The sequence below is a fragment of the Macaca mulatta genome, chromosome 5 (assembly GCF_049350105.2).
Source record: "Macaca mulatta isolate MMU2019108-1 chromosome 5, T2T-MMU8v2.0, whole genome shotgun sequence".
NCBI lineage: Eukaryota > Metazoa > Chordata > Mammalia > Primates > Cercopithecidae > Macaca > Macaca mulatta.
The window spans coordinates 62,858,176-62,880,090 of NC_133410.1; the positions used below are offsets into that span (position 1 = coordinate 62,858,176).

General features: G+C 37.2%; 1 protein-coding gene across 3 annotated transcripts in view; it reads right to left on the bottom strand.

Annotated features, from left to right (window-relative positions):
• Positions 1-673: 673 nt before the first annotated feature.
• Positions 674-21,915, bottom strand: part of MOB1B (MOB kinase activator 1B) — an 82,406-nt gene continuing 61,164 nt past the window's right edge. For all 3 annotated transcript variants that reach the window (XM_015138566.3, XM_015138565.3, XM_078003502.1), the window contains 4 exons: positions 19,783-19,876; positions 14,238-14,371; positions 9,789-9,952; positions 674-7,127 (listed from right to left, as the gene is read on the bottom strand). In XM_015138566.3, coding sequence (XP_014994052.1) covers positions 7,050-7,127; positions 9,789-9,952; positions 14,238-14,371; positions 19,783-19,876 — 470 coding nt within the window. In that variant the 3' untranslated portion in view covers positions 674-7,049. The remainder of the gene's footprint in view (positions 7,128-9,788; positions 9,953-14,237; positions 14,372-19,782; positions 19,877-21,915) is intronic.

Genomic DNA, 21,915 nt, shown 5'->3' on the forward strand with positions numbered 1-21,915 from the left:
GTCTCTACTAAAAATACAAAAAAATAGCCAGACATGGTGGCATATGCCTGTAATCCCAGCAACTTGGGAGGCTCAGGCAGGAGAATCACTTGAACCCAGGAGATGGAGGTTGCAGTGAGCTGAGATCGTGCCACTGCACTCCAGCCTGGGCAACAGAGCAAGACTCCATCCCTAAAATAAAAAATAAAATAAAATACACATTTCCTTTTTGGAACTTTGTAAATGATTCACCAATATTGTTTATTAATATTCCTTAATGATCTATAATGAAGACAAAAAAATAATAGCTTGATGAAAAGGTCAACAAATGATTATTACTGTGCTAACTGTTCTCACTGTAATAATAGTATATATTACAGAAAACATACAACTGCACACGGCAGAATAAAGAAAAAAGTGAAAAAAGGAAAACAAAAACACTGGTTTCAAGTTCAGGCATAGTAGGGTTTTAAAACCCTAATCCAAATCAGTGATTTGTACAATTTCTGAGCTTTAGTTTTCTAAGGTGTTAAGACACTGAGATACTAATTTCCCAGGTTGTTGTGAACATTACAGAGAAAATGCCTAATATTTTAAATGTTCAACATATTCCATATACCCTCAATATTTCCCTTGGAATGTGTTTGGTGTGGGAAAGCCTATAGCAAAAATAAACAGTAATGCAAAGTCAGGATTCATGGCCAAACATAACTATTTATTCATTTTTTTCTTAAAAACATTGAGTTTCTTCTTTTAAAAAAAACAAACACCTAGAATTTAAATATTTCCCATCCCATCACATACAAGTCTGTATACATTATTTACATCTTTTGAATAAAACATATTACAGATTTTCTGACATTCAGTATCCCTTTTTAAACAAAAATGAAGCGATTAAACTTTGATCAGTGACAATCACAATTTGCATAATCTGGCACAGTTTGTAATATAGCGCCTATGTTGAATTTCATAACTTAGACGATTTTTCCCCTTCTACTTCATTATAAGAGAAAAACTGTCTCCATGAGAGTAGTTCCCTGTCTTTATGCACTCTCCTCAATACTTGTACAGTGTAAATGCTGCCCTTATTCTTACATTACTTGGTACTGACAATATTCCTCTGCTTTTGTCTTCAGAAATGATTTCTATTTGAATTTTAAGTGTTCTCATATATACTGTTTTCTCTTTCAACCTAGATTTCATGATATTGTTCCTAGTGGTAATTCTAAGTAGTAACTTAAACTTATAGGAAAAGTTCAAATAAAACATCAAGTAAGTGTTTCCTACAAGATTAGTGCCCTCACCACCCTGGTTATGCATGTACAATAATAACAAATACAAGTTAGTGGCTGCAAAAAAAACTATTTTCTCTAAAAACAGTCATTTCTGCCAAACAATTTAAGGAGCAAAGCATCATTAAAATGAAAATGCACTAATCTTTTTTATAACCTGCACAATTAAGTATTTCAGAAAAATAAAAACTTGTGCAAAATGGTAAGAAACACCACCTATACAAATTTAATATTAAATCAGACGAGAACATGAATCTACAAATAAAAACAATATTAATAATATATGGAGAAATTAAATATTGAAATTTTGACTTTGTATCACTAATAATCTCAGCTTCAGTGAAATAATTTAAAGAAAGCTGTCAAACACTAATTTCCTAAACAAACTGAAACCTATGAATTGACAGTAAATACTTCAGAATCTCTAACAATAAAGACCTGCAAAATCAGCCTAATTTTTTTCCAGTGTGTGTGTTACACTCACAGTGGAAAAACACACTGCTGGAAAAAGCCAGTGATTTTACTATCTACCTTTGAGAACTGTAGCCCAAAATTTTCAATTATTTAGTTCTATATGCAGTAAAAGTTGTATTACATTTGCAAAACTGATTTTTGTATTTTCTCTCTTTTGTCAAAATGTGAATCAGTTCAGCTACAAGTGACAGACATACAGAGCAGTTTTATACCTTCAAACTGAATTATTCTCTGTGATTAGCCTATTAGGAAAGCCTTAAAAATTCAAAATCATCTCTGGTCAGAATTTTTGTTACATCTTCAAATTAAACTTTTCCATTAAATCTTAAGATAGCTTTACTGCTAAACATTTATATCATACACAATTAAGCTGATAGCTGAACAACAGTGATTTCCATGGTAAATTTTAATATTACAACAAAACTCTGATATTTAAATTATTTAAGAGTAGTCCTTCAAGTGTTTCTAAGAATTGGTATATATTCTTTAATTTCAAAATAAGCTTAAAGTATAAATCTGTGTTTTTAAGAATTGGTAGATTCGCCGGGCGCGGTGGCTCAAGCCTGTAATCCCAGCACTTTGGGAGGCCGAGACGGGCAGATCACAAGGTCAGGAGATCGAGACCATCCTGGCGAACACGGTGAAACCCCGTCTCTACTAAAAAATACAAAAAACTAGCCGGGCGAGGCGGCGGGCGCCTGTAGTCCCAGCTACTCGGGAGGCTGAGGCAGGAGAATGGTGTAAACCCGGGAGGCGGAGCTTGCAGTGAGCTGAGATCCGGCCACTGCACTCCAGCCCGGGCGACAGAGCCAGACTCCGTCTCAAAAAAAAAAAAAAAAAAAGAATTGGTAGATTCTTTAATATCCCAGATAAATTTCAAAATAAAGTAAGTTTTCTTATTGGTATGCAGTCAAATTTCCAAATTGTAAATATACTTTTGGTCCCACATCTTTTAAAAAGACATTAAAAATTATAAATGTATGAAAAGGTTACACAATTCTAAATATTTTGTGATATGTAGGCTTAAAACTCAGTATAATTAGTAGATGAAACTTATTCCAATTTCTTTGTACAATAATCACCAGTCTTTCATTAAAGTCAAATTGTTCATCTGAGTAAAAACATTTTTTTAAAAAATGGCAGTAAAGGCTGTTGTTTCCTTAAACTACTTCTATCTTAAATATTGGATCCATTTTCCCATAGTATCCATTCAATCAATACTATCCTACAGTAGTCAAAATTAAATTGAAAAGTTTTCACAAAAAGGAATAAAAATAGAAAACAAGTTCTAGAGAAAGGACTTGTATTTTTCCATTATTAATATATCTAAGGTAATTAAGGTAAGGTAATTAAGCTGAATTTTTTTAAAAAGTAAAACCTCCACATCCAAGTGATATTTTCCACTTCAAAATAGTGACATCAGGAAACTATTATTTTATTCAATGATGCTACCAATGCTTAAAACATTCTCTTGTGCAAATTCGGAAATTATGGCACTTTTCTTTGAACTTCCCTAATGGTTTCCCTCTCAGAAAAGAGCCAAGTTTAAATTACAGTTGAGCTGATGATTAAGATAGGTCATACTGGCTGGCTATGGTGGCTCACACCTGTAATCCCAGCACTTTGGGAGGCTGGGGAGGGCGGATCACTTGAGGTCAGGAGTTTGAGACCAGCCTGGCCAATATGTTGAAACCCCATCTCTACTAAAAATACAAAAATTAGCCAGGTGTGGTGCTGCCTGTAATCCCAGCTACCTGGGAGGCTGAGGCAGGAAAACTGTTTGAACCCAGGAGGTGGAGGTTGCAGTGAGCTGAGATCATGCCATTGCACTCCAGCCTGGGCAACAGAGCAAGACTCCATGTCAAAAAAATAATAGGTCATATAAGCTGCCAAAAGTGTTTGGTGCAACTAAAATGATGAAATTGATTTTCCTGCATAATAAGAAACTGCTTTTCACGTCATGCTCTAGAAGAGTTCCAAAAACATTACACTTTTGCAGTATAGCTGGAACAAACAGTGTTCCCAAAAGAACCACTCTGAAGATCAACTCTCATTTGGATGTTAAGGCATGACTTATTCATCTTACAAAGTAAGTTCTACAACTCAATATTTGTATCTCACATATTCTACCATTTCAGTGGTTATCAAAACCTCTCTCAGAGAGGGGTAAACAAAAGTATAAATGAAATGTTGTTTTGCTATTTTTCCTTAAGCAAAGAAAATGCTAATACATAAAATGGAGTCTGGTGGTTATATATGTAATACATAAATATCCGCATCATCTCTATTTCCTGATAAGAGATTGTAGTGTTTTATCCATACTGATAAGCCAGGCAGTAACTCAGTCTGAGATATATTATACACAAAACATATCATCTCCTACCTAATACATTTTATGGTGACCATTTAGAATTTACAAATGACTAACAGAGGAAAGGTAGAGACTGCAATTAAAAATCTTCCAATTTAAGCTAAATTAACCTCCAAAACCTCTACCAGCAACTAATGTGCTTGTTATTTTAGTGCAGTCTAATGCCATGGTTTTTAAGGGAAAGGGAATAATCAAGTCAGCAAATGAAAGCCAGTAGCACCATCTACTGCTAATTAAAATATTTTCACTCTTTTTGTTATTAATTTCTCTCTAGCACCACTACTCCATCAATTAAAGTAATTCTAAAACATTGCTTCATATCAACATTTAACCAAAAAAAGCATTGTGACAATAATACTATGTTAACTTACTACTTTACATTTTATGGGATGCTTTTATCAAAGGATAAGAAAACCAACTGTTGCTTTATAGCTATGTATTAATATAGAGCACAAGGGGGAAAATAATTATCTTGGTTACTTACAAATTAATTGAAGAAATCCAAAATGAATCCAATAGACATTTATCAGCAAACTCTGCTGCAGAACAAAGTATTGATCCTTATATTTAAAAGGGCATCTTACTAACTTTCATGGGAACCAACCAAATCAAATCAACCTTTTATTACATCAGTTCTTTCACTTTCTGATTTTTTCCTTACTTGTACCCATGTAACACCATGTGCAATGCCAGGCCTCTCCCCTAGAGAACTGCTATGCTTTGTTAACATATATACACATATACACATATCCTTACTTCCCAGTGACTGTGATTAAAGAAATACTCTAAGCAGGCACCTGAGATTCTGGCACAGTGAAAACAAACTATGTACATATAGTGGGAAAGTAGGTCTTACTACTAAAAATAAGTACAGTGTACTACTGTATAAGGCTTGAAAGGGCAAGATTAATTTTTCACTATTCTCTCTACACTTGGCTACTGCAACTCCTTTGTTATTAGATAGATATGAAGTCAAATACAATATGGAAGACTGAGTAATTCTGTGCTTCATTTTCCTATATAGACAAGACTCGAAATCACCTCACAAATTTTATTTCTGAATCAACCCATAATGATTCATATTATCTATCTGAAAATAAAAAGATTTAAGGATATTAACTAGCTCTGACTGCAGTTTATAAATAAGCTTTACCAATAAATGTCCAATATATTTAACTCTGCCAGACTTTCCTGTTACTTCTACTGTTGGTACTCGGTGAATAATTCCTAGAAATGAAGTGGAGAAAAAGGCAGTTTCTAGTCAACATAATTGTAATGGCATTAAATTGTATCACTGCTCTACTTGTTAATGGCAAAACAAATTGATTTAATTTAGTTTCTTTTCTACTGAGTGTTTTTAATCTATACTATTTAAGGGCAAGCATTTCTTCCTAGATGTGAAAAAGGTGTATATTTCAACTGAAGGAAGGGTATATATTTCTAACTGAAGACAGAAGAGCTATTGGAAATGACAAAACTAAAACTGGATTTCTAAAAAGGGTATTTCTCTAGAATAAAACTGAAAGAAAAAATTAATATTCTAAAAACTAAGTTTCTGAACTTGTTATTTATGGTAATAATTCACTAGAAAGTCATGATGAATAAAATTTAAAAGTTAATAACTACTGAATTAGCATTTTTCATTATCTGATATCACTGCAAAGAAAAACATTTCCTTTCACAGTGGAAAAACCAGAAGTCAGAATGCTTCAAACTGGGCCTACAATAACCAAAGAAGGTATGGTATCATCTTAAAATGACAGGCAAACATCAGCTCCATTCACTGAATGGAAATGCTAAGAAGTGATCAATTTCCCCCAACAGTCCTTAAATTCCATGTTTAATGTCTGTACCTAAAATTAATAATTTATTTTTAACTTCTCATGGAAGTTGATTCCTAAAAGGAAGTCTCTAAGACTTTGTTTATAAGTAATTGATTAAAATCTTCACGCCATTCTATTCAAAGGTTTTCAGACAAAACTTTCTAGAACTTGACTCCCCATCCCTAACTCCCCATACAAACATCTCCATGCCCCCAGCCAAATACACATTCCTATCCCCTCCTCTTCAAAGTAGAAGGGAATTCTGCAGACTTATGGCTCATTTGGCAATTGCTAGGAAACCTCACAGTTCAGCATCACCTCTGAAGATGGCAATCCTATAGATAACCTGAATTTTTACATCTACAGTGCAGTCAACGTGTAGAAAGAAGCCAAAATGTAATACATTTCAACATCCTCAAGTTTCAGTATCACAGATATCAAGAGGTGGGAAAAGACCTGCTTGTAGAGCTTTAAGCATTGTTGAACATAATATATTACCATCAATATAAAATATAATTAAGAAATATTTTTTATGTTCTACATGCATACCTTTACAAATTCTGTTTCTTCAAAGCAGTAAAGGCTGGAGATCACCATATTAGGTAAACTATGGCTTTTATCATAGATATTTTACAACATGCACCAGTAAGTGCCCTGGGTAGTAATCCTAATATTGTTTCAAGCCCTGTTCAGTTCTATATCTATGCTTTGCACCTCAGAAGTGAGCCTGCCAAGGCACTTAAAAACATAAGTCGTTTGGGGACTTCAAAAATGGGCAATTTATACCACACAGAAACCAATCCATCAGCAGTTCAATCAATAAGCACTTTCTTGCAGCACACAACATTATTTAAAAACTCCTCAAGCAACCAAAACCAAGTCCACTAAGATAAATTTACCCTTAATCAAATGTATAGAGAATGGTTCTTGGCTTCCCCTAGCAATCGAATATGGTTTCATATAATCAGAATAAAGAAAAAGGAACCCAAACAAGCCCCCGCCCCCAAACCTAGGACAAAAACAATCCAGATAAAAACAAAATATAACAAAAACCCCAATACACTCCACACTGCTTCATTTGAGGAACAATGTGCACAGTTCTGCATCCTTTTATCTGTCCTTTGAGGTGAGTTTTTCAATCAGTTCTTGGAGTGGTGCAAGTTCTCTTCTATCAATAAGGTTGAATTCCTACGCATGATAAAGAAAGGCAGAATAAATAGCAAAAACATTATTTGCATCTTATTCCAAAGTAAATTACCATGAACATTTGTTGGAAATTAGCTTTTGAAGTCAATAAAAGTAGATTATTTTTTTCCTTGTTCACTAGGTCTGTGTCTTGGGTAAATCACTTAACCACTCCTGATGTTATGTTTTTCCATCTGTGACATTAGGATAAATCCCCCTACCTCATAAAATTATTGTGGGGGACTAAATGTGATAGTGGATGTTAACTACTTCATGTAATGCCTGACATAAAGTAACAATAAATGGGAATTGCTGCTTCCTACTGAAAGGAATGATCTGAACACCATTTAAGTACAGTCAACTAAGTAGAGACACACACACAAAAAACACTAGCATCTCAGGCAAACTCAGCATTATATGAAAAGCCAAAATCTGGTTACAAACTAACATATTTGCAAGCTATCATAAGATATGGTAAGAAAATAACATGAATATGGTTGGATCCACAAATGACAAGTACTGTGAAGAACAAATGAGAAAACCTGAATTTAATTTGTGCTCCTTTAGAAATTCCACCCCTGTCATTCTGAAGTTCACTTCTGAATAGATTTCCCCTGAACTATAAACTATAAGGCTAGTAAATAGAGGCTTGTCTACATTTCTGATCTTCTGCTGCCATGGTAAAGCACTCTCAGCTTCCAATTTAATTTATTAGCATCTATCATGTGCCAAGCACTACAGTTAAATACTGGAGAGAAGCATTAGGGGGTATTTAATAGCAGGACCACGCCTAAGATTTGTAGAGTCTGGGCCGAGTCATATATCATATGACTAAATTACTAAAATTTATATTAAGGTAGGATGTTGTTAAGAAAACATGTTCTATCCTCCTACCTTAACAAATATACTTTCACAACAACCAGGAGAACAGATTCAAACTTAGAATTCTCCAGACTCCTCAGGATTCTGCACTGGAAAGTAGTGACATGAGGAAAGCCAGCCCTGGGTGCCTGGCCCTTAGAAAACCTCCCTGCTTTTCCAACCCCATCCACCCTGCACCTCAGGAGGTCTCATATACGATTGTGGACACTTTGGGTAATGTCCACATTCCCTCTGAAACAGCTGCCATCAGCTACCCCTCAGGCCTAGAGGTATACATATCAAGAGACGGGACCTGACCTCAAAAGAATGGAGCCCAGGAAAAGATGCATGGAGACCATGGAAATACATTTTGGACCATGTGGACAGATAATTCTGAGTTTCGGGTACCCAAGCAAGCAACAGAAGGGATTTAGGTAGGTATATTCTTAGCCCTATGGATTCCTCGCTCTGTGGGGAGGGGTGCAGGCTGTGGAAGGACCACAGCACTTATCTCGAAATTGTGGGGTCCAAGGCCAGTGCCCCCCTTACTTAATCAAACGGTGATACTGCATAACTAATGGACCTACCTTTAAGAAGTTCACAGTGTCATGAGATACAAACAGGATCAGATGTGGTAAATGCTGTGTATCGATCCCTTGCTACTTGCTAAGAGTTGGGAAACACAGTGTAAGATCACTGAGTCAAGTAAAATTAACCCTTCTGGAGGGAGAATATACTCTCTTAAACCACCATAACCTCAACTTTAGCAAACATGTTCTGCCTAAACCAAACACAGATGCAAACTTTAGGACAACATTTTCTTTGTTCCTTAGTTCTGGACATGGGATACCACAGTAAAGTAACTGTTAAGAGCAACAGTTTTGGCAAGTTACAATCTCCTAAAGTATGTTTATATAGGTAAAATGTATGCCTTCAGTGTGAGGAGTGTGTACAGGGGGAAGATGGATACATTATTTCTTAAAAGAACTGGGGAAGTGGCAACGACATTTATAAATATATGCCTATAGATATACAAAAACAACACGAATTCAAGATGTTGAATTGTTTATTCTCCTGACGACCATCTCCCCTTCTCAACCTCCAACAACAACAACAAAAAAACTGGTCAGCTCTTCTATTTCCACCTCTTTTTCATTTTTGCCTGTTATTTCTCTTATTATTACAGCAAGGTGAGAATACTGTCACTGCTTAGTCTACATTTGTAAGGCCAGTTCTTTGAAGACTAAAAAAAGAGGAAGTCAACTAGGAAGTCAGACCAAAGACTAATGACCCTCTGGCACAGAAACATTCTTTGTGACATATTTTTCCCTCAGACATGATGGATAGTCGTTAACTTAAAACTTATTTAGAATGTGGTTTTTTAAAAAAAGACAAAAAACGGATGTGATACTCAAAACCCATTCCTGGGCCACAGTCTGCTAATAAAGATCCAGGGCAGACTGGAGTAGGAGAAGTACTAAAATGTCCAGGAGAACCAGTTCATTCACAGATCTGCCAAACTAGTCAGATTCATTATCCGGCCCCTCCATATGGCCTGTTAACTGAAGCAAATCCAAGGCACAACTTTTCAAATCCATTTTAGACTTGCATACCATCAACTTGTAAACTAAAAAAATTTAAAAACCAAAAGCCAGTCCTTATCATCATGGAAAAGTGTAGAAGAGGATGCAGACTAGAGAGATAAGGCAAATTCCATCCTGACAGTGTGGATGCAGTATTCACCTTAGAATTATGAAGATAAATGCTTACCCTGAGCACCAAAAGCCTCCTCATCCAACTTACCTGGACAAAAAAAATAAAGTGCTTGAAAGATGTATTCAGATGTGCTTCCTCCTGAAGTTGGATCACAGGGTCAAAATGCTGATGATAAATGTGAGCATAAACCCTAAAGAGGCGTTTGAGTATAGTTTTTGCCACAGACATGAAATTCTTTGGGAATGGGACACCTAGAAAAGAGATAAACAACTCCCTCTAGTAACAAGAGATGACAACAAGACAATATGAGTTTGTCGGTAAAGAGCAAAATAAATCACCAAGACAAGGCTAAAAAGAAGTAGTATTTACGAATTTATACATATACCCATTATACCTTTTCAGAAGTTCTCAACATGTCATGAATGAAAATAAACTTCAAAGTTTTTATGATATAAGAATTAGTCTTCATTACAGCCTGTTATGTCTCTAACATACTACCACCGCATTTCTAAAATGAAACAAACACACACCCAAGATGGTAGTGGAGCTAAAACACTCAGATCATCAGATTTCTTTTTTTTTTCTTTTTCTTTTTTTGATATGGAGTCTCGCTCTGTCGCCCAGGCTGGAGTACAGTGGCGCGATCTCCGCTCACTGCAAGCTCCGCCGCCTCCCGGGTTCACGCCATTCTCCTGCCTCAGCCTCTAGAGTAGCTGGGACTACAGGCACCCACCATGCCCAGCTAATTTTTTTGTATTTTTAGTAGAGACAAGGTTTCACCATGTTAGCTAGGATGGTCTCGATCTCCTGACCTTGTGATCCGCCCGCCTCGGCCTCCCAAAGTGCTGGGATTACAGGTGTGAGCCACCGCGCTCGGCCAGATCATCAGATTTCTTAAGTCTCAATACAAATATGTGCTGAACAGAAATAATGCATTAACCATGTTCAGTTTTGTTTAAAATGCTTGCAGTTTATATTGTACTTTTTTCTATGGGAATTATTTCATTACTACTCCAAGTCTACATTTGTCCTGAAATTAGCTGCATTCTCTATTCCACTGATTTGTAAATTACAGCACTTTTACAGCACTGAAATAACAAAAGTAGAAAAATACAAAATCCCTGTGGAGAAGAGGGAACTCTTAGATACCATTGATGGGAACACAGATTGGTATGGCCACTATGGAAAACAGCATGGAGGTTCCTAAAGAATTAAAAATAGAATACCATATGACCCAGCAATCCGTCTTCTAGGTATATACCCAAAGGAAATTAAATAACCCAGTCGTAAAGGTATCTCCACTCCTATGTTCACTACAGCATTGTCCACAATAGCCAAGATATGGAAACAACCCAGGTGTCCATCAACAGATGAAAGGATTTTTAAAACTGTGCTATATATATACAATGAAATATTATTCAGCTACAAAAAGAGGAGATCTTGCAATTTACCACAACATGGATAGACCTGGAAGGCATTACGCTAAGTGAAACAAGCCAGACACAAAGAAAAATCTTGTATAACCTCACGTATGTGGAATTTTTTTTAAGTCAAATATACAGAGATAAACAGTGGCTACCAGGGAAAGTGGTGGAGCTAAGTGAAAGGATAGAAAGTAGCAGTTATGTAAAATGAACAAGACTAAAGATCTAATGTATAACATGAGGACCATAGTTACCAGTAGTGTACTTAGTGTACTGAGGCTGGGCGGTGACTCACACCTGTAATCCCAACACTTGGGAGGACAAGGTGGGAGGATCACTTGAGCCAGGAGTTCAAGACCAGCCTGGGCAACATAGTAGCCCCTTGCCTCTATAAAAAATTAGAAATTAGCTGGGTATGGTGGTGTATACCTGTGGCCCCAATTACTTAGGAGGCTGAAGCAGTAGTATTGCTTAAGCCCAGGAGATTGAGGCTGCAGTAAGATGTGATTGTGCCACTGAACTACAGCTTTGGCAACTGAGTGAGATCTTGTCTCAAAAAAAAAATTTTAAAGAAGAATAGTATATTGTATTCAGGATTTTTGCTAAATGAGTAGATTATAGCTGCTCTTACCACAGGGGGGAAAAAGGATAACTATGTAAGATGATGGATATCTTAATCTGTTTCATTATAATAACCATTTTATTATGTACAGTCTCATAACATCGTGTTGTATATCTTAAATATACATGATAAAATCTATTTTTAAAAATGTATAAAATCCCATATGCTTTGTTAAACTTGCTAAATGATGCAGACTGGCATAAGAGCCAAAATTGGTACTACTGGGTTCAATGTCATCATATTGCCATCATATTGCTACTGCTCATTTAAAATTACTACAGTTCACAAAGACACATAAGACAAACCAAAGTGAAAGGACATCTATAAAATATATGTACTCTTCAATAATATCGATGTCATGAAAAACCAAAAATGACTAAAGTGCACATTTCCAGATCAAAGGAGGCTAAAGAGACAACAAATAAATGAAAACAAATATAAAAGATTTCCTTTGCTATGAAGTACATTAAGAAAACCTGGAAAGCTCAAATAAGATCTATATAGTATAGCATCAATATAAATTTCCTAATTTTGATATCTGTACTGTGATTTTTTTAAAGGTTTTAAAGGCATCATATATGCAACTTACTCTCAAACAGTTTAAGAAAAGGAATGAATGAATATATGTGTATGTGTGACAGAGGTTGGGAGAGGGAGAGGGAAGGAGGAAGATGTTAACAACGAAGAATCTGGATGTAGGGTTTGTATGATTCTTTTTACATTTCCTTGCATAAGTCTTGCAAATTTTCTAAAAGTTTGAAATTGGATCAAAATAAAAATTTTAAAACTATATTATGAGGGAGAAGAGAAAACGTGGGGACACTCATCCAACCCTTATGATACATATATACATATAAGTAATTCAGTCTTAAAAAATTGCTCTTTTATTAAAAAAGTTCCAAGTGGTTAATGCATTCAATAAATATGTTTAAAATACTCCATAATAACAACTATTTATATTGTTGTCTTCACCACCACATTTTTTTTTTCAAAAAATAAATCATAAAATGTCAAAAAGTTCTAACATTACAGGAGCAGATTCTTAGCTTTTTGAGACAATCAGTTGTAAGTTGTAAGAAGTTTGAGAAGGCAAAAACATGACTGTCTAAATGTTTATAATTAGACAGTCATGTTTTTAAATATATTTATCTTTTTCACACCAAATTTATCATGAACATTAAGGTAAACCCTCTATTTTATTTTATTTATTTTAATCTAATTTTTTTAGACAGAGTCTCTATCACCCAGACTGGAGTTCAGTGGCCCTTAAAAGTAAATATAAAAAAGCAAAAGTCACTCAGCTGATGATACGGCAACCCCTCAAATCTTGTTTTCTTCTCACACAGCTTAATATTTGAATTTGTAAGATTCATATTGTGGGTCATAAATTCAAACTCCCTTTTGATCACAAATATATTACTAAATAGCACTGGATAGAAGCCATATGAACTTCCCTAAATAAGCAGATAAGACTGTGGCAGATGTTATTAGCTATCTACTCAATATCCATTCTCTTTTTTCTATAACAGGGCCAGATGTTGTTACTATCCTAGATATCCTGATCTCATCATTTAAAATTAGAGAGAGAGTTCCCAGCACTTTGGGAGGTCAAGGTGGGCATATCACTTGAGGTCAGGAGTTCGAGACCAGCCTGGCCAACATGGTGAAACCCTGTCTCTACTAAAAATACAAAAAAATTAGCTGGGCGTGGTGGCAGACGTCTGTAGTCCCAGTTACTTGGGAGGTTGAGGCAGAAGAATCACTTTAACCTAGGAGGTGGAGGTTGCAGTGAGCCGAGATCACGCCCCTGAACTCCAGTCTGGGTGACAGAGACTCTGTCTAAATAAATTAGATTAAAATAAATAAAACAAAATAAAATATAATATAATATAATATAATAGAGGGTTTACCTTAATGTTCATGATAAATTTGGTTTGAAAAAGATAAACACCTTTAAGTGCATAAGATTGGAAATATATGTTACATATGGTACTTTACCATGGTTCCTGGAATAGGAATAACCCTCCAGCTAGAACTTTCTACTGAAAGGGCTTTTTAAGCCTTTCCTTTACTTCAGGAAAGTAAGTTTATTCTCAATGATGATCATAATTGTTTTTTAAAGTATTAAAAAAAAACTATCATTGTCTGAAAATAAACTCAGTGATACTTTAATCTAGAATATCATCAAAAAATAATTACCTTAAGAGAGGGAGATCATTTATTTTCTAATATACCTATCCTTTCAGCTAATTATGCATTTAAAAGCACTAAGTTAAAGGGGGAAAGCTCAATTCACACAGGATCACTTGCTTATTTTACCACTGTGTTAACAAACTTTTGTGCCTCTTCTTGGGAGGTGCATAACATATACACACATCAACACAGCCATAAAGAACTCTCCAACTAGATATAGTGGAAAAAGGGAGGAAAATTCTATAAACATATAATAGATAAATCATGATGGATCCCAATTACAAAAAATAATTATACCAATTTTTGATGGAAATAACGTCTCATCATCCAACTGGTCCTGAACCCAAGTCATCAAGTAATCAATATACTTTGGTGCAGAGCACTTTATAGGTTTCTTTATGTTCGTTCCATCTGCCCAATGATACTCATATCTGCATTGGAGAGATAAAAAGCACACAGAAGATTAGTATATGCCTATACACAGTGTATATATTTTATGTATCTATATTACTAATGTACACACAGACATGTTTTCAATACTCTGCTCCTCCTAATAAAGATATATTTTTAAATATCCAATGGACTACTTTGCATTTATCACAATTCAAACTAAGTAGATCCCAACAAACTCATGTTTTGTGTTTCTATGCTCTCCTCACATGTCTGAATTTTTCTGCACAGCTGTCATAAACAGCATTTATATTTTAGAATCACATATTATTGTAGTAGAAAAACTAGTTTACTTCCTAGTTCTATGATGACTACTATTGTACTTTATGGTTGTTTTTCTTCCTTAAAAACCACTTCTCCTTATGCAGTACAATTCTTTTTAACTTGGGGTTTTAAATTTTCGGTTAAGGATAGAGAATGACACAGAAGCACCAAAATAAGATTAATGAGGATGAGAATGATTTCATATTTGAGTACATTTGGCTGAAGAGCTAAACATGTCTTTAAAGAAGGTCCAAAGAAAATTTGCAACCCAAATAAAGGCTTTTGGTATTAGCAGAACACCACCATCCTTTGATTCAATAAACATCTAATATGCACCTTCCATGTAAAAGATACTAAGAACAAGAAACACTAAAATGAAAGACACTTTCCCTACTCTCAAGGAAAATAGGCTAGTAGAAAGGACAGCCTCAAAAGTGAAGACGTAAAAACGGTATGATAAGTACCCTAAAAGAGGCCAGGCAAGGTGGCTCACACCTGTAATTCTAGCACTTCAGAAGGCTGAGGCGGGCGGATCACTTGAGGTCAGGAGTTCAAGACCAGCCTGGCCAATATGGTGAAACCCTGTCTCTACTAAAAATATAAAAATTAGCCAGAAATCGCTTGACTCAGGGAGGCAGAGGTTGCAGTGAGCCAAGATGGTGCCCATCCCAGCCTGAGCAACAGAGCGAGACTCCGTCTCAAAAAAAAAAAAAAAAACACAAAACCCTAAAAGAGTTACACACATACACACACATCCCCTGAATTTTGAGATAAGGAAGATGCATACAAGTGAAATTCCAAAGTGGAAAAATCTCTAAACTCAACTAGCATTTAGTATTTTAGTTTCCAAAAGGTTACTTCTGCTGCTTAACCTCTCTCCCTTTGATTCAATTCTACCCTTGTCCCCAGATTTGGGCTAAATGATAGGTCAGTTAGCCTGGGAAAGGAGATGACAATATATAAAAGAAAAATACTACAGGATATTTTAAACAATAACAATTATCTCTGGATAGGATAAGTGAGGATGCTTTCTATTTAATCAGAACTACTTATACCTGAACAATAATATTAAACAGGATATACCTGAATTAAACATTCTGTAGACAACCTTACTGCCAAAAGTGGGGCAACAGGGATGACTATCAAGTCCATTTTGAAGGTCTCCAAGGAGATACTTTCCAACACCTCTTGATATTCTGTTTTTACTGTTTAATCACTTTCACAGTCAAAAGATTCTTTCTAATATAATACTAAAGTTCTTTGTGCAATTTAAGCCTATTGTATCTCCTTGTTTGCTCCTCTTAGGAGATAGAGACCATGAATGGTAAGATTTTAGCCATCATTATGCTTTTTTTTTTTTTTTGAGACAGGATCTTGCTCTGTAGCTTAGGCTGAAGTACAGTGGCACAAGCATAGCTCACTGCACCCTTGAACTCCTGGGCTCAAGCAATCCTCCCACCTTGGCCTCCCAAATGCTGAGATTACAGGTGTGAGCCACCATCCCCAGACTGTAATTATTCTTTTTTTTTTTTTTGAGGCGGAGTCTTGCTGTCGCCCAGGCTGGAGTGCAGTGGCACGATCTCGGCTCACTGCAAGCCCCGCCTCCCGGGTTCACACCATTCTCCTGCCTCAGCCTCCCGAGTAGCTGGGACTACAGGCACCTGCCACCTCGCCCGGCTAATTTTTTGTGTTTTTAGTAGAGATGGGGTTTCATCGTGTTAGCTAGGATGGTCTCGATCTCCTAACCTCATGATCCACCCACCTCGGCCTCCCAAAGTGCTGGGATTACAAGCGTGAGCCACCGTGCCTGGCCGACTGTAATTATTCTTAAGAGACAGGGGCACAAGCATGTTTACTACCTTATGTGAAGAAACTTTAACATTTTTAACTTTCCCTCACAATCATGTTTTTCATCTTGTCAATCATTTTCAGATGTTTCACATTTATATTTAAATGTAAAAATCAGAAACAGACAAGGTAAACCAAAGAATCATTTTCAATATTCTGAAGTGTTTTTTAAAAATATTAACTATCTATATCCTAAGGCTTTTTGAAAAATAAAATAATTGTATATTGCTTAGACCTTTAGAGTTTACAACTATGACTCCCTAATCTCTTCTTTTTCTTTCATTGTGTTTATATTTACGATGACTTTCTTCATTCTGTAGCTCTATTTTGCCGCGGTGCCTTTCTCATTCTAGCTTTGACAGACTATTCTCTTTGAAATGTATTTCTGTCATCACAGCATGAACTGGTAAACTGCAAACTCCAATGCACAATTTCTTTTTTAATAATAATAATAAAAATCAGTAACTGAGGGCCAGGCGCAGTGGCTCACCCCTGTAATCCCAGCACTTTGGGAGGCCGAGGAGGGCAGATCATTTGAGGTCAGGAGTTTGAGACCAGCCTGGTCAACATGATGAAATCCTGTTTATATGAAAAATACAAAAACAGCCGGGTATGGTGACATAATCCTGTAATCCCAGCTACTCAAAGAGGCTGAGGCAGGAAGATCTCTTGAACCAAGGATGCAGAGGTTGCAGTAAACCAAGATCGCACCACTGCACTCTAGCCTGGGCAACAGAGCAAGATTCTGTCTCAAAAAAAAATAAAATAAAAATTTAAGCCGGGCGCGGTGGCTCACGCCTATAATCCCAGCACTTTGGGAGGCCGAGGTGGGCGGATCACAAGGTCAGGAGATCGAGACCACGGTGAAACCCCGTCTCTACTAAAAATACAAAAAATTAGCCGGGCGCGGTTGTGGGCACCTGTAGTCCCAGCTACTCGGGAGGCTGAGGCAGGAGAATGGTGTGAACCCGGGAGGCGGAGCTTGCAGTGAGCCGAGATCGCGCCACTGCACTCCAGCCTGGGCGACAGAGCGAGACTCCGTCTCAAAAAAAAAAAAAAAAAAAAAAAAAAAATTTAAAAAACAGTATCTGAGAACAAAGTTCTATGAGCCATGATTCAATACTACTTTGCAAGGGGCTTAGCATTTATTAAGTATTAACAAATGCCTCTCCTAGGCACAATCCTTCATCTGCTGGTAAAAATGAAGAACTATGACAACTACTACATCTTCTTAGTACTAATGACTAGGAAATGTCAAGATTCTCCCCCTTCAAAAAAAAAAAGGAGAAAGGAAGGGAGGGAGGAAGGGAGAAAAGAAGAGAAGGAAGAAGAAAAGGGATGTAGAGAAAGAAGAAACAGGAGGAGGGAGAAAGGAAGGAAAAGGAGGAAGAAAGAAGAGAAAGAGAGGGAAGCAGGCAGGCAGGAGACCACACAGCTTTAACGTTATGTACGCACGCATGCATGCATACAGGAACAGAGACAAACAGCTCTCACGCCAGAAGAACTGGCCTTCTTAGAAGGCAGTACTATTTAATTTCTCAAGGTAAAACTGACCATAGAATAGAAAAACTAAAAACATCTATTTTCACAAGTGAAGCTTAACCAAAGTGAACATCAGTAATATTGACAAGAATTAATACTAATACTAGTTTTCCAAAAGTATTTCATTTCTAAATGCCCCCGTTCCTCTAAGAAATCTTCCCAAAATAACAAGTAACAGAAATTCACACTCTACCTTTGACGATAAAATTAGGAGACACCTATGTCTTTAAATCACTTTTTTTTTGAGACAGAGTCTCACTCTATCAGTCAGGCTGCAGTGCGGTGGCACAATCTCAGCTCACTGCAACCTCACCTCCACCTCCCAGGTTTAAGTGATTCTCGTGCCTCAACCTCCTGAGTAGCTGGGATTACAGATGTGCACCACCACGCCCAGCTAATTTTTCTATTTTTAGTAGAGACGAGATTCACCACGGTGCCCAGGTTGCTCTCAACCTCCTGACCTCAGGTGATGATCTGCCAGTCTCAGCCTCTCAAAGTGCTGGGATTGTAGGCGTGAGCCACCATGTCCAGCCTAAACGACATTATTTTTTAAAGGGGCTATCTTGACTAGACTTTTCAAACAGGCAAGGTGGGGAGTACGACAGTTCATACAAGTTCAAGTAGGGTGAGGAGAGAACAAAAGACGCACCTGCAACTACAAACCCCATACAAACTCCAAAGAAGACGTTGCTCCAAAGTAAACAGTCCCGTGACGGGTAAAAACCACAAGCATACTGCTGCAGGAAGAGGTCTAAATGGAGGAAGGGAATTGACAGACACTAGATTTTGAATAGCTCTGCAGCTATACTCATCTCCACGGGCTAGAAAGAAGTGAAGGTTCAAATACAGCTTTGTGTCTTTGCTAGTATGATCTTCCTTTCTCTTTACTGAGAACTGCCAACTTATTTTACGTCTTCACATGGTATCTCCATATCTTTCCTGAGCTACAATATTATACTTCTGTTACGGGCTCTTTGATCATTTGACTAAATTCTTTGAGTCTATGGCAATGCATAGAGCAATATTTTTATAATGAATGTTGACATATGAGGTAAAAAATATATATGAAAGGCCTTACATTTAGGTACCACTGAAGAAATGGTAACTGCCATTGTTATTATTAGTAGAAGTAATAATAAAAGCCAGTTTCCAAAATGTACTGATTCAACCCACATTTTTTGGATGTTAAGACAAGGTAGCAAGCTCTGTCCTTGCACCAAAAGGGAATTAAAAGAAGAAAAAATCCAACCGGTTAAATAGAACATGTATGAATAGTGTAAGAAATATAACAAAAAAATATCATTACAAAGGTAAAAAAGTTAAACAGTCTGATGAAATCAGAAGGCTGTGACAGAGAAGTATTTGAAAAAAGACATGAAGATCAGTAAGATTTTTTGAAATATTGACAGAAAATGACAGGAGTGAAATGGGAGAGAAGAAAAATGTCCAAGAGAAGAAGAGAATAAGGCAAGCTTCCAGAGAATGTAAGTAACGGAGGGAACAGCAAGGTATTTCCAGTAATCCAGTTAGGATAGACCAGAGAAGACACATAAGCAAACAGAGAAAAGGCAGGATGGAGAGTCACAAAGCCCAAGCTGAGGAATCTAGATTAACAGTCACTGCAAACCTCAGAAAGAGATGTTAAGTAGCAAAAAATTACATGGTCAGAAACCCCATTCTTCTCTAAGAACCGTAAAATAATGTAAAAATAAGAAACCGATCATTAACTATGTCTTACTTTGGGCCAGCTGACATCACTGGACAACTCTCTTCTGTACAGAAGTCTGTGATGGTTCCATAAAGCATGTTGATCTGATTGAAGAAATCCACAGCTGTAAAGCAAATATCAGTTGTAAGTAAAACAAAATGGCTAAATTTAAAATGAAATTTTATTGTACTTGAACAGAATAGGCTTATCAGTGTTCTTTCCCCTACAAAGAACAGGTGAAAACCATACACAGAAGTCTCAATACACTGAAATGAGGAGCTTGTGTTTATCAAACAACTCCCTTGAGAGCAAAACGGCAAGCACAGAGAGGAAGAAATTATTTGCAACATATACAAACAACAGAAATCTTTTATCTAGAATATATAAAGAACTCATATAGATCAATAAGAAAAAGACAACACAGCTGAAAACTGTGAGACAGTTTTAAACTGTCACTTCACAAAAGAAACTTCCAGGTGGTCAAATGTCCTATGAAGAGATGTTGGTAATCACGGAACTACAAATTGAAATGATAGTGGGATGCCATTCCGTAGGCCCCAAAAAGGCTAAAATTTATTTGAAAATGCAACAAGGCAAGAATATCCAACACATTCTTAAAGAAGAACCAGGCTGGGCACGATGCATCACACCTGTAATCCCAACACATTCACAGGTCAAGGCTGGAGAATCGCTCGAGCCCAAGAATTCAAGACCAGCCTGGGAAACACACTGAGACCTCGTCTCTGCCAATAAAAATAAAAATAAAATTAGTTGGGCATGGTGGTGAATGCCTGTGGTTCCAGCTAGACAGGAGGCTGAGGTGGGAGGACTCCCTGAGCCCAGAAGTTAGGCTGCAGTGAGCCATGATCACATTACTGCACTCCAGCCTGCGTGACAGAATATGTCTCAGAACAAAAACTAAGGTAAGTACTAAGATTTATAAAGCACAATGAATAAAACAGTATAATTTTAGTAGACCAATGGAACAGAAGAGAGACCTAGGCAATTACAGAAACAGATGTGAACATAGATGAAACATTTGATTTATGGCATAGCCATCACTGCAGAATGAGCAAAGGACAATGTTTTCATAAATATTTCTGAGTCAACTGGTTATTGCTATCGGGAAAAAACAAAACCTGGCCAGGCACAGGTGGCTCACACCTGTAATCCCAGCACTTTGGGAGACTGGGGCAAGAGAATGGCTTGAGGCCAGGAGTTCAAGACCAGCCTGGGGAACATAGCAAGACCCCACCTCTGCAAAAAATATTTTAAAAATTAGCCAAGTATGGTGGTGTTCTCCTGCAGTCCAAGCCACACCACTCAGAAGGCTAAGACAGGAGAATTGCTTGAGCCCAGGAGTTCCAGGCTATAGTGAGCTATGATCTCGCCACTGCATTCCAGTCTGAGCCAAAGAATGAGACCTTGTCTCAAAAAAATAAAGTAAAATGAGGCCGGGAGCAGTGGCTCACACCTGTAATTCCAGCACTTTGGGAGGCTGAGGCAGACGGATCACCTGAGGTTTGGAGTTCAAGACCAGCCATGATCAACATGGAGAAACCTTGTCTCTACTAAAAATACAAAATTAGCCTGGTATGGTGGCACATGCCTGTAATCCCAGCTACTTGGGAGGCTGGGGCAGGAGAATCGCTTGAACCTGGGAGGCGGAGGTTGCAGTGAGCTGAGATTGTGTCATCGCACTCCAGCCTGGGCAACAAGAGCGAAACTCCATCTCAAAAAAATAAATAAACAAAATGAAATCAAATAAAATTAGACTCTTCACTCATGTCATACCCAAAAAGCAATTCCAAGTAGACTGTACCTCTAAATGTGAAAGGTAAGACAATTAAGTTTAAAAAGAGCATAGGCCAGGCATGATGGCTCACACCTGTAACCCCAGCACTTGGGGAGACCAAGGCCTGGGGAGGATCACTTGAGCCCCAGAGTTTGGGACCACCCTGGGCAACACAGTAAAATCCCGTCACTACAAAAAATTAAATAATAAATAAATTAGCTGGGCATGGTGGTCATGCCTGTAATCCCAGCACTCTGGAACACTCTAGTAGGCTGAAGTGGGAGGGTCACTTGAGCCAGGGAATTTCAAAGCTGCAGTGAGCCATGATCGTGCCACTGCACTCCAACCTGGATGACAGGGCAAAACTC